Genomic DNA, 17,035 nt, shown 5'->3' with positions numbered 1-17,035 from the left:
CAATCGCCACAACTAGAGAAAGCCCGTACGCTGCAACAAAGACCCAATGCAGCCAAAAATAATAAATAAAATTATTTTTTTAAAAAAACTTTGTATTGTAGAAACCACATGAAAATAATACAGAGAAGGGTTAAAACATCCATCATCCAATCAGTGTGGTGAAACAGGTGTCTTTTTCCCAATCCTTTCTGTCGCTTTCTTACATTCATACATAGTTAACACTGTTCATTGCTTCTAATTATCTACTCTGTGTTAGGCGCAGTGCTTGGTCTTGAAGATTTAGAAAAAAAGAAAGGAAAGAAAAGCCACAATCCTTGCTCTCAAGTATGAATAGCTCACTTCCCAGAAGGAAGATAATAACTCTGTAAGCAGGTGATTGCACTATTGTGCTGAGTGCAGTGAGAGATTCAAGGTGAAGTCTGGAAGGAAGAAAAGTTAAACTGCCTAAATGAGTCTCCCAGGGCTTCATGAGAAACAGACCCAGGAGCCAAATCCTGATGGTTGATCAGGAGTTTGCCTGGTTGATAAGTGGGACTAGAGAACTGCTGAAGGGTTGTAAACTGCAATCTTGAACAAAGTAACGCAGAGCACAGTTCTGAGTACTTCCCATATAGCACTTCCTTTAGACCTCACAGCAGCCTTATGAGGTACTACTAGTGTCATCCCTGTTTCACAGATGAGGGATCTAAGACGGAAACGTAAAGTAACTTCCAAATCACACAGCTAGTGAGTAATGGAATGATTGGAACCCAGGGCAGTCTGGCTTCAGATTCTATGCTGTTAACCACTGTACTCAGAAAACCATTCTGTAGAGGAGACTCAGAATTCCAGGCAGCCATCAGGAAACTACTGGAAGAGTCCAAGCCACAAATAATTAGGGCCTAAATTAAGTTGAGAGCTAAGAAGGAAGATAATGGGACAGATAGGAGATGGGAGAACTGATAGGACTTCGTGTCCAATTCTAAGTGGGGAGGTCAGGGTGAGAAGTTAGGGGTGATGCCCAGGTTTCTTGCTTGAGTGACCAGGTAGCTAATGATACTATTAGTCAAGAGAGGAAATACAGGGTTGGGAGAGGAGATGTGTCAGGATAATAGTATTTTTTTTAACACTGTATTATATATTTTTCTCTATTCATTGTCTTAATAGTTAACATTTTTGTCAATAGACACTGTCACTTCTCACACAGTACATCAATTTTTCTTTCTTTTCCCTCTCTACTCTTCCCATTTTTTATTCCTCCACATCCTATTTCTCTGTTTTTCTACCTTATCTTTTTGTGTGAAATTAACACTGTCAACGGCACTCAGAATTAAGTTATTCATCCTCATGCTCAAATTCATAATCCCACCCCTAGAGAAACACTAAACAAGCAGATGGGAGTAGTAACAAGAATTTTATCCTTTTCTCTGCGCCCCATAAAGGAACCAATAGGAGAACCCCTTGGACAGCCTGGGCCCCCATCCTCTATGTGGCCAGGAACTGTAATGGTCTGGTGCGTTATCTCTTCCTAATTCTACGTGCAGTGACATAAAGTTGGTTGCTTGAAACGGGTTACAGTGGGAATTTTTACACCACGGAAATTGGCAAAATTCTGCAAATCAGTGGGGGTGGAAACAGGTTGTTAAATATTGATCAACACACCACAGATTCAGGCTGTCACCAAGATGAAGATCCGCATATTAATCTCACACCAGACAGCACAAATCGGGGCTTCTCAACTCTGGCACATTTAGGACTCGGTCATTTTTTGTGGTGGTGGTGGCTTGTCCCGAGCATTGTAGAATTTAACAGCACCCCCAGCCTCCAGCCACTAGGTGCTACCCACTGGCGACCCTCCCTCCCCCCAGTTATGACAACCAAAAATGTCTCCAGACATGTATCCCAAGGGGCAAAATCACCCTGCATGAGAACCACTAGCAAAAATGGATTTAACTGTATAACTATCCCTCAAGAAGCCTCCAAAATTATGACATTGAAAAGATCAGTGGAGGCGGGGGGAGCAGGAATTCCCTGGCAGTCCAGTGATTAGGGGTCCACACTTTCACTGCCAAGGGCGTGGATTCAATCCCTGGTCGGGGAAATAAGATCAGTGGGTTTCAGATTAAGCCAACTTCGTTCAAGCAGAGAGACTTGTTTGTGGGTAGTAACAGGTAACATTTATTTAACATTTACTTTGTGCCTGGCACAATTCCAAGCACTTTACACACACTAACGCATTTAATCTTCATTTATATTTCTATGAAGTAAATACTATTATTCCTATTTTACAGATAAGAAAACTGAGTCACAAAGGAGTTCAATCATTTGCTCAAGCTTTGAGTGACAAAACTGAGATTCATACCTGGTCAGTCTGGTTTCAGAATCTGTGCCCTTATGTCTATGCTGCGGATGCCATCAGAAGTCCAGGGACTACATTACTCTGACCTCCCCATCTATGAGTTCAAGGTTTTTTCAATTCAACCAGGAGTGTTTAGGATATGGAGAATTTGAAGGTCTCCTGCTAATACTTCCTAATTGGAGGACATCACTGACAGAAATTCTTTTAACCAGTATGTTGAGAATGCTTTCCTCATTTGATTCTGATCCACATGGGAAAAGTGTCATCAAGGATGAAAATGGCACACAAGTACCTACTGCACTGCAACAAAAAACAACAGAGAGCTTTTAGTTTTATAAATAACAAAGGGAAGGAGGATTTTCTGCAACTGATTTGACATGATAGTCCTGATTTTAAATATACGCCATTGCATGAATAAAAAATTCAGTTTTCCCTTAGGTAGTATTCATGAGATATCTAAAACAAAGTCCTGAATTACATAGGTAACTCCTAAGAAAATAAACCGCACTTGTTGCATATTTTAAAATATATATGACCAGGCTTCCCTGGTGGCACAGTGGTTGGGAGTCCACCTGCCATTGCAAGGGACGCGGGTTCATGCCCCGGTCCGGGAGGAGCCCACGTGCCGCGGAGCGGCTGGGCCCGTGAGCCATGGCCGCTGAGCCTGTGCGTCTGGAGCTTGTGCTCCGCAACGGAAGTGGCCACAACAGTGAGAGGCCCGCATACCGCAAAACAAAAATAAATAAATAAAATAAAATATATATGACCTAATTTTTTTAAATGAAGCCAATTCCTTAAGGTAATAGTTCTCAAAATGTAGACCAGCAGCATAGCATCACCTGGGAACTTATTAGAAATGCAAATTCTCAGGCCTCACCCCAGAATCAGAAACTCTGGGGATAAGGCCCAGCAATCAGGAGTTTCACAAACCCATCAGGTGATCGTGATGCGTGCCCAAGTTTGAGAATCACCATCTCAAGGTAGTACTGGGCATTTAAACACCACAAGAATACCTCCTAATTCCTAGTCCAAGATTTTATAAACTCTCACTGTTTGATGAAAGTAGATGTTATTTTTCTTCTTTTTTTTCAACTTTTTTTATTGAAGTACAGTTGATTTACCATGTTGTGCCCATCTCTGCTGTACAGAAAAGGGACTCAGTTATGCACATATAGACATTCTTTTTTATATTCTTTACCACTATGGTTTATCCCAGGATACTGAATATAGTTCCCTGTGCTATAGAGTAGGACCTTGTTGTGTATCCATTCTAAATGTAATAGTTTGCATCTACCAACCTCAAACTCTCAGTCCATCCCTCTCCCTCCCCCCATCTCCCTTGGCAACCACAAGTCTGTTCTCTGTGTCTACAAGTCTGTTTCTGCTTTGTAGATAGGTTCGCTTGTGCCATATTTTAGATGCCACATATAAGTGATATCATATGGTATTTGTCAGAAAGTAGCTGTTATGATAGGATTTTTTTTAAAAGGCACTGTGCCCTTGCAAATAGAATTCTTATGGGGAAAAAAAGCGTCTTCCTGATTCTTCTCTTTATAGGCAGGCAGATTTTCTACAGTCTAGTTGATGCTTTGTCTATGAACAATGCAAATTGGAAAACACTGTTAAGGTCTCTTATGTCTGTTTATTTACTTTGTGTTTTGAACAGCAGCATGCGTCAGTGAGGGGTGCTCTCTGGCTGAAGGGGGAGGGAGTCTGACAGGAGTCATTCTTTCAGGCCAGGTTCCCCAGCCTGTAACCTGCGGATGATGAGGGCAAGTGAACCGCCTGTCAGCTCACAATGGTGCTTTGGCTTCCAGAGCTGGTGTCAAGGGTAGAGAACTCCCAAAAATGAACGGAACAAACTCCGAACATACAGAATTCATGACTTGATCCCTTCTCCTCTCTCCCTCCATCCTCACTCCCACTCCTGCTTTCTGTTTCACGGAGAAATGGGAGCAATCAGAAAAGACTCTCCACCACTGCCATCACTACAACTCCCAGCCTACCTGTGCCTGCACACATACACCTTTCCTCCTCTCCTGTTCCTGAGAGGGGCCTCTGCTCCAGTGCGAGGTCAGTGCCTTTAGTACGGCGCTGGGTCCTATCCTTGCTCACCTATCGGAGGACATCTCTCTAGCAACTACCCCTCCTCTCTCCTACACATGAGTTCTTCTCTTCTAATGACTGGATCGCTCCCATCAGGCTGCAAACTGCTATAATTTACACCTTTCTTAAAAACAAAAACTAAAACACTCGGTCCCACCTTCTAATCCAGCTTCTGCCCCATTTCTCCACTCCTTTCTACAGCAAAGCTCCTCAGAAGAGTCATCTACGGCACTGTCTCATTTCTCCTCCCATTCAGCCTTGAATTCACCCCACAGGGCTCTCGTGCCCACCACTTTACCAACATGACTTACGCTCTCCATGTAACTACATCCACTAGTCAGGTCTCGGTCTTAATCTTTCTTGTTTTATCAGCTTCATTTGATACCGTTGATCGATCACTCCCCCCTCCTTGAAACATTCCCTTGTTGCTTCCAGAATGACACACTATCCTTGGGAATTCAAAGATGAATATATGATCCATGCCGCCAAGTCTGTTAGGAAGACTTGGACAACACCGTCAAGAGCTTCTGGACTTCCAGAGTCTCACATAAATCCATTTGTGGCGGTACCGCCCAGACGTTTTCACGTCCAGGCACACGTAAAAAGATGATAACACCTGCCCCGTACTTCGGGATAAGGAGACAAGACCGACCCCAACAGAAGACAACCCACCTAGGCAACTCCAAGGCCTGAGGGTCACAACACATGCTTTGAATGGCTCCAATGTATGCCTTCATGTAAAGCAACCCACCTCTGTTTTCTTGGGCTACAATGAAAATACAGTCATTTGATGGCCTTGGTCATAGACTTCTCTGTCGCATAAATGTGGTGCAAAGGCTCAGTAATTCTTATATACTCTTTTTCTTAGAATTGTAGAAGTTTAACTCCTTCAGTTCAAGGCCTGTTGTATATCCCTCTTACATGCCCTGCAGCACCTAGCACAGTGGTGAACACAGAACATATTTTTTAAAATATGTCAGAATAAAATTCTGTGCCAGATACTATTGCTTCAGCAACATTGTCTTTTTTTTTTCTTTTATGTGAAAGCAGGTTTATTTAGAGAGATACACATCCCATAGGCAGATGCAGTCTGTCTCAGGAGGCGAGAGTGGCCGAGAAGTCCTTTCTTAATCGCCCTACGTTTTTGGACAGCATTCTGTTCTATCAGTCAAAGGTTAGATAGATCTTACTTGAAAGTAGAAACCAAAAAAGACAAGTCCAGAACCTCCCTTACTCACACACTGTGTCACTGGAAGTTCTTCCTGATATCTAACCCGATGGTACCATGAGTCTAAGCTTACTTTCTATGATTTAGCCTTGAAAATAAAGGAGAGGAGGAGCTGCACATGAATAGTCTGCATAACAACACAAGCTGGTGATGATGGTGTCCTGATATCACTGGATTGTAGATGCTGTTAACGGTTTCCACTGTGGTTGCTATGGAAACAGTGAAGAGTGGTTTGAGCATAAAGCTTCTCAGAGAAAAGCAAAGCCCCAGAAGTCATCAAGTCCACTCCACAAGGAAAGGAATTCATTTGGTACACAGTGTTACCTTTTTCGGTTTTTATGTTGTTTTGCTCCATTTGTAATTTGACAACAAAGAAGCAAGAAGCAATCTACCAAGGTTGGGAACAAGGACACTTTTATTACTCTGAGATTCTTGTTTTCTGTTCAGTAGTGGAAAATAAACCAGGGATGATTATCTGTTCTCTGCTGATGCAGGCACCCTAGAAATAAACATATTCTAGACACTATGGTGAAAAATGGAAACTTTTAAAGTTTGAGTGACCAAATAAGAACTCAGAAGAATTCTCACTCCTCCCCATAACCACTTCTATTTCATTTGCCTCCATAACACACACAAAAACATTGAGTTTCCCCTCCATAAATACAATCTTTCAGTCAAAAACATTTTAATGATTCATAAAGTTTATTATGGAAGACTAAGATGCCTGAAACTCAGTTTTCACCCTCAACTATCATCCAGCTATCAGAACAAAAAGAAATCAATCCTCAGTCATGGAACCTACCTCATGTCCCAGATGCCTTTGTCTGTGGAAAGTCTGTCCATTCCCAGCAGTTTAGGAATCAGGAAAATCACTCTCAAAAATGAGGCAGGGAAAAAAAAAAAAAATGAGGCAGGGGAAAAAAAAAAAAATGAGGCAGGGGAAAAAAAGGAAAGAATAGAGGGAAGCAAAGCTGGAAAGGAAATATGTATTAATTCCAAATAAGAAGAACTCAACTGTCCTTGTGATTAATTTTTTTTTTTTTTTTTTGGCTGCGCGGCATATGGGATGTTAGTTTCCCCATCAGGGATCGAACCCACACCCCCTGCATTGGAAGTGTGGAGTCTTAACCACTGGACCACCAGGGAAGTCCCTCAACTGTCCTTGGAAGGCAGAGGGGGATCCGAATTGTTACCGAACATTTCAGTTGGTTTCAACAGCAAATTGTAAGCTATGGTTCCCCTTTTCTAAGAAGTTCAGAAATTACCCTCAGCCTTGCTATTTAAAGTATGGCTCATGGCTCAGCAGCATTGAGAGGTTTTGAGAAATGTGGAATTGCAAGCCCTGCCCTTCTGCAATTTAACAAGATCCTCCAGGTAATTCGTGAGCATTTTGAGAAGCACTGATCCTGGTCATCCTTCAGTTCTAATGTGCTCTGAGGTGATGCCGACACTGCCCCTCTATCAACCGCACCTTGAGTAGCAAGGATCTAGAGAAGGCACTGGCTTTCCACCCTGGCTGCAAGTGAGAATCACCTGAGGAATTTCAAAACAACATGATCCTGAGTCTCTCCTACTTAGATTCGGAATTAACAGGTCTGGGGTGGGGCCCAGACATTAGGATTTTTCAAAAGCTCCCAGATGACTCTAACAAGTGGCCAGTGGTGAGATCCATTTACCTAGACTAACTCTTCATTTTTTAATAATTAAAACCCCAAACTGCCATTAGAATAGGACTTGGTGGTTTCCCTACATTATCTCATTTGGGAGTCCTCAAAACAACTCTGTAAGGTAGATACAGCAGATATTGTTATACCTGTTTAACAGACAAGAAAATTAGCTGAGAGCTGCTTTCACGACACTAACTTAGGGCGCAGCTAAATAACTGCTATTTCCCTGGTTGAGAATGGTGGAAAGTTGAGGTCTAAAGTTAATACAACATCCAGTGTTTTCCACTGCGAGTCTATAGGAAAAACCTGAACTCATTTTCAAGGATAAATCACCAATGCCAATCTCTTAATTTTATATGTGAGGAAACTGAGGCCCAGAGATTTGTCTCAAACCACAAATTTTAGCTGAAATGAGAACTCAGATCTCCACGCTCCTAGTTCAGTATGTTTCCCACTAAATTGTATTTCCCACGCATGATCCATCTTGTGGGATTCCACAAGATACTAACAGATGTTCCACTGAAAAAGGTTAGATATGCTAAGCCACATGTGGGTTAAAACAAATTCAATAGTGTCCTTGACCTCACGACTTCTCGGCCTTCACTGGGCTCATGTGTCCTCCAAGTCTCTGAGAGCTTTATGTAATATATGGCATTTCCAGAACTTATTTGACTATGGAACCACTTTTTTTTAGTCAAGAATCTGGAAATAGTCCTATTCAAATAAGCAGACCTTGAGGAGGACTGTAGGCTACTCTGCTTGAGGGGTTGGAAACAAGGTTATGCCCTCAGAATTAGGGCACCAACTATAATAACTAAAGGGAAAAGTATCATTAGCACCACAAGACATCTAAAACAGTCAGCTCAAGGCTGCAAAAGTATGGCCTCATCATTTTATTCCACATTGTCCCTTAATAGACCGTGCCTCAGACCCATTCCCCCAATAGGAAGTCATTGTGATGTCCTTCTTGCTGGTTTGCTACTTTGTAATGAGCAAATCCCTGTGTCAGGCACTAGGCAAAGCACTTACCCAGATAATCTTGTTTAATCTTTAAAACAATCCTATGAGGTAAGGACTCTTAGTATCCCTACTTTAAAGTTTACAAATCTGAGACTTAAAAGAGGTTAAGTAGCATGTCCAAAGTCATACAGTAAGTAGTGGAACTAGGTTTTGAACCTGAAGCTGCCCAATGCCAGATTCAGTTATGTGATTATGACATGATGTTGCCACTATAAATGATCTTCTTTTCCACTTATCAGAGTGTATTCCATTTATCAGAGAGAGACAGAGACAGAGAGATAGAGACAGAGAGAGAGCTTTTGGAGAAATGTTTAAGGACTGTGAGGGCTAACAAGTCTGCAGTGTGCAGCGCAGGCCAGCAGGCTGGAAATCCCAGCTGGAGTCAACGCTGTAGTCTTGAGTCTGAAGGCAATCTGGAGGCAGAATTCCTTCTGGGGACCTCAGTCCTTTCCCTTAAGGATTTCAACCGATTGGACGAGTCCCACCCACGTTATGGAGGACAATCTGCTTTACCCAAAGTCTACTGATTCAAATGTTATCACATCTACAAAATGCCTTCACGGCAACACCTAGACTCAGGTGTTAGACCAACAGCTGGGTACTGTAGCCTGGCCAAGTTGACACTTAAAATTAACCATCACACTATGTAATAAACAAAAATTTTTAAAAATGTAGGTATCCTAGATTGCATAGTCCAATTTCCTTATTTTGCAAATGAGAAAACAGATCAGAAGGGATAGGCACCCAGTGATACACATGCGTTCACAGGAGAACATGCACACCCACATTCGCAGAACCTTTCATAAGTTGCTCACTACCTTCTAATACAATTAAGTGGAAAAATTAAATCCCTCCAAAACACCATTTATTTTTATTTTGAAGACTTGATTAGAAAATTCAGCAAACAGTCCATTTTATTACTTCTCTCCAGGCTAATGCTCCCACATGCTGGATGTGGGGACTACTTTCAGAGCAGATGGGGAGTCTGGAAATAGCTGACACTTTTCTCCCCAAAAGCGGACTTACTCTCAAGTTCATTCCTGTCCCTCCTACTCACCCCCTCAACCTCTCCAGTCTCACCTGTCACTTCTCAGGCTTCCTCCAACTTGATGCCTCCTTTTGCCTCTGGGCTTGCAAACATGCTCTTCTGTCTGCGGCACTCTTTCCTCAACCCCCTACCCCTCCACACACACACACCCCTTTTGCCTGGTTAAAGCCCAGTCATGCTAAGTCTCAGCTGAAACATCTTTTCCTCAGGTAATGCCCCTGCCCCTACCAGACCGGGTTAGATGTCCTTCCCATGCACCCCTATGGCATGCAGTACCAACCCCTGATATGTACTGTTTATTTATCTATATCCCCACTAATGGTATCCCCAGCATGGTATCCCCAATGTTAGAGTGTATCACATAAAAGACATTCAATAAATGTTTATTGGGGGAAGGAAGAAAAGGAGGAATGAAGGAAAAAGGAAGGGATTTCTGTAGGGCCTATCTTGCACTGCATGACTGAGATCTGACTATTAGAAACAGTCTGTGATGAAATTTGCCCAGGGAACTGCAGGGGGTAGAGCAAATTTGGTCATTTCAGGTGCTAGGGAGTCTCTATCAAGTGACCTGGCATCCTGGGGTTTTGTTTTGCCGTCATTTGGACATTGATATCACCAGGGAGTTATCGGTGTAAAGTAACAAGAAGCTGAACCAGGGTGGTAGCAGCAGGAATGGAAAGGGACCCATAAAGGGATGTTTCATGGCTAATTTGGACTCCATTCGTTGGGATGTGAAGGAGAAGCGTGCAAGATCAGGAAGCTGGGAGAATCTGATTTCTGGTACAAGACAATATCGTCAATTCCATACTGAATTGGAGGTATTAGGAAAGCATCTAAAAATACAGCTGAAAATATAAAACAAAGCCAAGAAGATCTACAGTCCTTCACAAATTATTTATATCAATTCCTGTTATCAGAGAAGTGTCAAAACTAGCCAGTAGGCAGAACCGGTATTGCCTATACGATGTGCTTTGAGGGTCATCAAAAAGACTCTTCTCCTTCACGATCTATCATCATGTCAAGGTACCTGAAATGTAATTAAAATGGTACTTTTCGTATATCACCACATATAATTTGTATGCACATATTATATCTCTGGAAGGAAAGATAAGTCATGGTAACAGTGGTTACCTCTGGAAAAGGGGGATTAGGAGATTGGAGGTCAGAGGTGGGAGGGAAACCTATCTTTTACCATTTACACTTTTGTACCCACTGAAGCTTTTTATCATGTACATAAATCTTTAATGTAGAAAAGAAAATTTTTTATTTTATTTTTAAAAGTTGGAATTTGTCAATGGGCTGTTGGTTAAATAAATTATAGTACATCCATTAAGTGGGATAATGTACAGTCATTAAAATGAGAAAGATAGCTTTGATCCAAAAGATGTACTGATCCAAAGATGTCCATGATGATTATTTAAGTAAAAAACAAAATTTAGAGTGTAAACATTAAAAATCCACCCATTAGAAAAAAATGTGTTTAAATACCTGTTAGCATGTATATGCATAGGGAAAAGCTGTCAAAATACACCTGTTAGCGTTGATTACCCTGGCAAGATGGAATTAGAAGAAACTTTCGCTTTCTAAGTTATATATTTTGACATTGTTTGACATTGTTTACAAGGAGCATATTACTTTATAATCAGGAAAAAAAGATAATTTAAAACATTTGTGACAACGCAAATAGCCCCAAAAAGGAGGGAGGGTCATCATCTTCAGCAGCTGGGGCAACTTTTAAACCCTCTAGATGAAAACTAGGTACTCATGGGGAGTGTGTGCATTAAGTCAGGGAGAAGTGCTTTAATACAGCCTTGGCTCACAACAGTGCCTCAGTAATATTTAATAACTGAATTTATAATTAAACTCAATAAAGTTGGACTATAAAGTAGATACAACTTGTCTTTTTCCCAAGTGAATGACAAAATAGATACTTATCACCAGGAGCTTAAGAAACAGAGCATCTGGGGCTTCCCTGGTGGCGCAGTGGTTGAGAGTCCGCCTGCCGATGCAGGGGACACGGGTTCGTGCCCCGGTCCGGGAAGGTCCCACATGCCGCGGAGCGGCTGGGCCCGTGAGCCATGGCCGCTGAGCCTGTGCTCCGCAACGGGAGAGGCCACAAAAATGAGAGGCTCAGCGTACCGCAAAAAAAAAACCCCAAAAAACAGAGGGTCTGACCTCAAGGCCATAGTCTAAGATAACTTAACATCACCTGTTTTCCCCTCTTCCCTGCTTTCCAACAATCTGATTCTTTTCTTTTTGTTTGCCCTTGTCGTCTTCCCAGCCCTTTTTTAAAAATTGCCCATTAGAACCACAAGAGGGCAGCAGCCTCATGTACAAGAAAGGCTCTCAGGCATTGGTAATCATAAAAAGCAAAGGGAGGAGATGCCTTTATAAAAAGTGTTATCAAAACTTTAGAGATTTCAGCATCTTGCTCTGAATAGATGTGGAACCACATTTAATGTTCTGTTAGAAATTATAAACAATGAGTGGAAAAGAAATTCATGCTGGCGAGTGGAGCTAATGTATTTCCCTCTCTTCCAGAAACTGGCCAGAGAAATGAGATAGAAAAGAGAACAGTCTAGAACCTAAGACTTACTCCTAATGTAAACTCTTGCACCAGGATGGAAGGGGAATCTTACCACAATGCTACTACCGTCAATGGCACCCCAGTGAATCACCAGCCTTTGGAACGCCACAGGTTGTGGGAAGTCATCACCATCGCAGCTGTGACAGCTGTGGTGAGCCTGATCACCGTCGTGGGCAACGTCTTAGTCATGATCTCTTTCAAAGTCAACAGCCAGCTGAAGACAGTTAATAACTATTACCTGCTCAGCTTAGCCTGTGCAGATCTCATCATTGGGATCTTCTCCATGAACCTCTACACCACCTACATCCTCATGGGACACTGGGCTCTCGGGAGTCTGGCTTGTGACCTTTGGCTCGCACTGGACTACGTGGCCAGCAATGCTTCTGTCATGAACCTTCTGGTGATCAGTTTTGACCGATACTTTTCTATCACAAGACCCCTGACGTATCGGGCCAAGCGTACCCCAAAGAGGGCTGGCATCATGATTGGCTTGGCCTGGCTGATCTCCTTCATCCTCTGGGCCCCAGCGATCCTCTGCTGGCAGTACTTGGTTGGGGAGCGGACGGTCCCACCAGATGAGTGCCAGATCCAGTTCCTCTCGGAGCCCACCATCACTTTTGGCACTGCCATCGCTGCTTTCTACATCCCTGTTTCTGTGATGACAATCCTCTACTGCCGAATCTACCGGGAAACAGAGAAGCGAACCAAGGACCTGGCCGACCTCCAGGGCTCTGACCGCGTGGCTGAAACTGAGAAGAGAAAGCCAGCTCACGAGGCTCTGCTCACGTCCTGCTTTAGCTGCTGCCCCCAGCCCACACTGGCCCAGAGGGAAAGGAACCAAGCCTCCTGGCCATCCTCCTGCAGGAGCACCTCCGTCACTGGGAAGCCATCCCGAGCCACTGGCCCGAGCACTGAGTGGGGCAAAGCTGAGCAGCTAACCACCTGTAGCAGCTACCCATCCTCAGAAGATGAAGACAAGCCCACCACTGACCCTGTCTTTCAAGTGGTCTACAAGAGTCAGGCCAAGGAAAGCCCAAGGGAAGAATTCAGTGCTGAAGAGGTCAAGGAAACTTTTGTGAACGCTCAAACTGAAAAAAATGACTATGACAGCCAAAAATACTTCCTGTCTCCAGCTGCTGCTCATCGACCCAAGAGTCAGAAGGGCATGGCCTATAAGTTCCGACTGGTGGTGAAAGCTGATGGGACCCAGGATACCAACAACGGCTGTCGCAAGGTGAAAATCATGCCCTGCTCCTTCCCGGTGTCCAAGGACCCTTCAACGAAAGGCCTTGATCCCAACCTCAGCCATCAGATGACCAAACGAAAGAGGATGGTCCTCGTCAAAGAGAGGAAAGCAGCCCAGACCCTGAGTGCAATTCTCCTGGCTTTCATCGTCACGTGGACCCCTTACAACATCATGGTCCTGGTTTCCACCTTCTGCGACAAGTGTGTCCCAGTCACCCTGTGGCACTTGGGCTACTGGCTGTGTTATGTCAATAGCACTGTCAACCCCATTTGCTATGCCCTCTGCAACAGAACCTTCAGGAAGACCTTTAAGATGCTGCTTCTCTGCCGATGGAAAAAGAAAAAAGTGGAAGAGAAATTGTACTGGCAGGGGAACAGCAAGCTCCCCTGAAAAGTAACGACTCCCCTCAGAAGAATGACCAAGGTCAAGGTCCTCTGAGGACGGGTGAGCTGATTCTGCTTTACTTTTCAAAAAGACCTTTTGAGTCCCTGAGGACATGGAAAGCCTCGAGGTCCGTCGCCAGAAGGAAAGAGTCACAGCTGCCACAGTTACTGCCATATTGAATGATTCTTATCCATGACCAGGGTCGCCTGATGCTGCTGGAGTGTTTGCCACCAAAGTAAAGAGACAGACTCATGACCCTTCACAGGAGGAGGAGCAGTTGGTCACAGCAAACAACAACTGAGGGAGCTCCTGTCCAACCTTCTGTGGGCAACAGCAGGACCGGTGGAAACCTGTCACAGAGTTTTGTGCAGTATGTATGTGTCTGTGAAGTTGTCTCATTTCAGTGAGAACGAGGAGAATGTAAGTCAGTGTCACCTGTTAACAAGAGTGATATTCAACTGGCTTCTAAGGTTCTATTTCTTTATGAACTGATCAGTATTTATTATGCAGCTATTATGTGTTCCGTACTGTGGTATGTTTTCCTGTCCCTACATCTGAGCAAAGCTCTTGCTCTTCCTTTTCACAACTGATGCCAATTCCTGGTACCCACTGAGGCCAGGCTGGTCCCCACAGAACCACCCTTCCTCTCAGAGTCCTGGGTCTGAAAGGACACTGGAACCTGATCACACCCAGTCCTACAGAGAAGCCTCTGTTCTGCTAATAAAGGCGATCAGGTCTCCACAGTCATTTATTTTGTTTTTACCAGTGGGGATTTTTTTCCTTTTATGTAAACAAATATTATGTATTGTAGTTTGTGCCCTTTGAACCCATTTATTTATGCTGTGTCCTCAGGAAGACTAATTGTATGACAGCTCTTCACTGGGTAAAGACCTTCTCCAGTCTGTTTAATCATGGTTCTCTTAAATTATTTTCAGAGGTCTTACTTTCTAATCTCTTCACAAGGCAAACCTGAGGCAAAATGTGCAAAACAAATCTGGTTTCGCTCCATGCTTTTGAACTTCTTCCAGGCCCTTTTGCAGGCCCTCATCCAGACCCTCAATTCACACCCAGGCACAAGCAGGTCACTTTGCTGTCTCCAGCCAGAAATGCTATTTAGAGGGACAGCAGGGGAAAGGCTCTTTTAAAAAAAAATAGGTCCTCCAAATCATGGCTCAGAAATGACTTACTGGGCTTCCCTGGTGGCACAGTGGTTAAGAATCCACCTACCAATGCAGGGGACATGGGTTCGAGTCCTGGTCTGGGAAGATCCCACATGCCGCGGAGCAACTAAGCCCGTGTGCCACAACTACTGAGCCTGCGCTCTAGAGTCCGCGAGCCACAACTGCTGAGCCTGCGCACCTAGAAACCACCATAATGAGAAACCACCATAATGAGAAGAAAAACCACCACAAGAGAAACCACCATAATGAGAAGCCCGTGCACCGCAACGAAGAGTAGCACAAGCTCACCTCAACTAGAGAAAGCCTGTGTGCGGCAACAAAGACCCAATGCAGCCAAAAATAAATAAATAAATACATTTATTTTTTTAAAAAAATGACTTACTTAGTCATTCCTCTCCAAATTCACAAAAATGAGAAGCCCAGAAAAATACAGTTGAGGTCCAGTAATGACCTCATGGTCATTAAAAATGACCATGTTTTCTTTAAAAACAAAATGTAGGCCATAATAATGTATAAAAATAAAAGTTATCAACATACATTTAAATATCAGGATTATCCAAAAACCAAATTTTAACTGAAATCTCTGTGTATATAAACAGACCAAATCTAAGAGGTTTCTTTGATAATTCTGAAAATAAACCAATGTGCAAGAAATCAAAACAATACAAAAATGCATAAAATTAATGAACAGGCCACAAAGAAAGCATCAGTATAGCATACAACAAGGATTTTAAAGATGAAACATTCCTGTCAGACAGAAACTCAGTATTTAACCTGTTAATTACATCTGCAGTTGTATATAAAAATCTCTGGGCTTCTTTTCACCTAATGTGGGCCAGTTCTTTTTCAGCCTCGTTTGCTAAAGGGATGTAAAAATAGCTGGTTTAGTTGTCCTGGGACTTTGGTACGTACTTGAGTATAGGAGAGTTTCAAGCTTTCCACTGAAGAGTGAATTGGCCTCTTCTACAGAGTACCAAGGACGCTTCAGGGAAGTGGAAACCCAGGCCTCTCCATCCCTGTAGGGACTTGATGTTGAGACGGAACATCTTTGAAGCAATGTAGCTGCTGAGGCTTTATGAAGGGCAGGTTGACACCCACCAAGAATTTGGTAGAGAATATTAACTGGCTCAATTCCCCAAGACAGAGACTCCCAGGTCTACAAGATGCCAACAGGACGTGGCTTCATAAGCTCTGGATAAACAGTTGATTCTTTGAGTTTAAGGCTTTGACAAAAGTGAAAATCCCTCCAAGAGAATAGCACTTTGAGCTCACTCACTGTTCACAGTAGACAGAGATACAACCTAATTCAAACAAAAGAACACAGAACTGAGGGGGTGGGCTGGTGGAGGCACACTTTTCTCACTCCACAACTGCCTAGAACTAAGCCTTTTTTGTCTTTTGTGAAATTCATTGAGAGGCCTATGCCTCCTACATCACGGGCTTTGGGAGGCAACCAGTTATGAAGACTACCTATGCCCCTTGACAAAGACAAAAAGAATGCCCCGAACTACTAGGGGAAAGGAGACTTCTTTAGAATAGGGCTTCTGGTGGGGTCCTCAGAATGAACAGATCCAACTGTAAACTACAGGGACCTGATGGGTGGATGGGTAGGGTGTGGACTGACTTTGGATCTTAGGCCGTCTTACGCCCCGTCTCCAAAGCTCTCTTTGTGGTACACTATGTGCAGCTTTGATTAGTGGCCTGTTGGATACTGCTATGTTGCTAACATTGTGGTTTGTTTCTCCTCGCTGTGAATTTGATGGCTTGTCGAGGAATCTGTTTTCAGTACAATGTTTGGTTAAAGCATTTTGTCAGTATTCCTGGTCTCTGCTTTGCTCCTCTGGTGAATGTCTTTTGAGGGTGATGCTGATGTTTGGCTCTTTGTCGTTGTGAAATCTGTACCTAATCTCTGGAGAGAAAAATCCCATTGTCTACTGTAAATACTGGAATCACAGCAAAGGATGTGGGGACTGGACTGCTTTTCTGTATCATACTAGCATTGTTCTAGATATTAAAGAAATTTAACCACACAGTAGTCCAACGCAAAGTGTTTAAATAAGAAAATGGTCTCGGGCTTCCCTGGTGGCACCGTGGTTAAGCATCTGCCTGCCAATGCAGGGGACACGGGTTTGAGCCCTGGTCCAGGAAGATCCCACATGCCATGAAACAACAAAGCCCGTGCGCCACAACTACTGAGCCTGTGCTCTAGAGCCTGCAAGCCACAACTACT

At 43.4% G+C, this 17,035-nt stretch overlaps 1 protein-coding gene across 1 annotated transcript; it reads left to right on the top strand.

The window, feature by feature from the left end:
- The first annotated feature begins 12,028 nt into the window (after window positions 1–12,028).
- On the top strand, window positions 12,029–13,630 carry CHRM5 (cholinergic receptor muscarinic 5). The gene has a single exon (XM_060003540.1). It carries the CDS (start codon window positions 12,029–12,031, stop codon window positions 13,628–13,630), a length of 1,602 nt encoding a protein of 533 aa, XP_059859523.1.
- The last annotated feature ends 3,405 nt before the right edge of the window (window positions 13,631–17,035 follow it).

Source organism: Delphinus delphis, chromosome 2 (assembly GCF_949987515.2).
Source record: "Delphinus delphis chromosome 2, mDelDel1.2, whole genome shotgun sequence".
Lineage (NCBI taxonomy): Eukaryota > Metazoa > Chordata > Mammalia > Artiodactyla > Delphinidae > Delphinus > Delphinus delphis.
The sequence above is the reverse complement of the archived record's forward strand: the minus strand, read 5'-3'. Positions and strand labels throughout refer to the sequence as shown.

Bases quoted from the DNA above. Each gene is read 5' to 3' on its own strand.
- CHRM5 (XM_060003540.1), top strand. From the start codon at position 12,029: ATGGAAGGGGAATCTTACCACAATGCTACTACCGTCAATGGCACCCCA.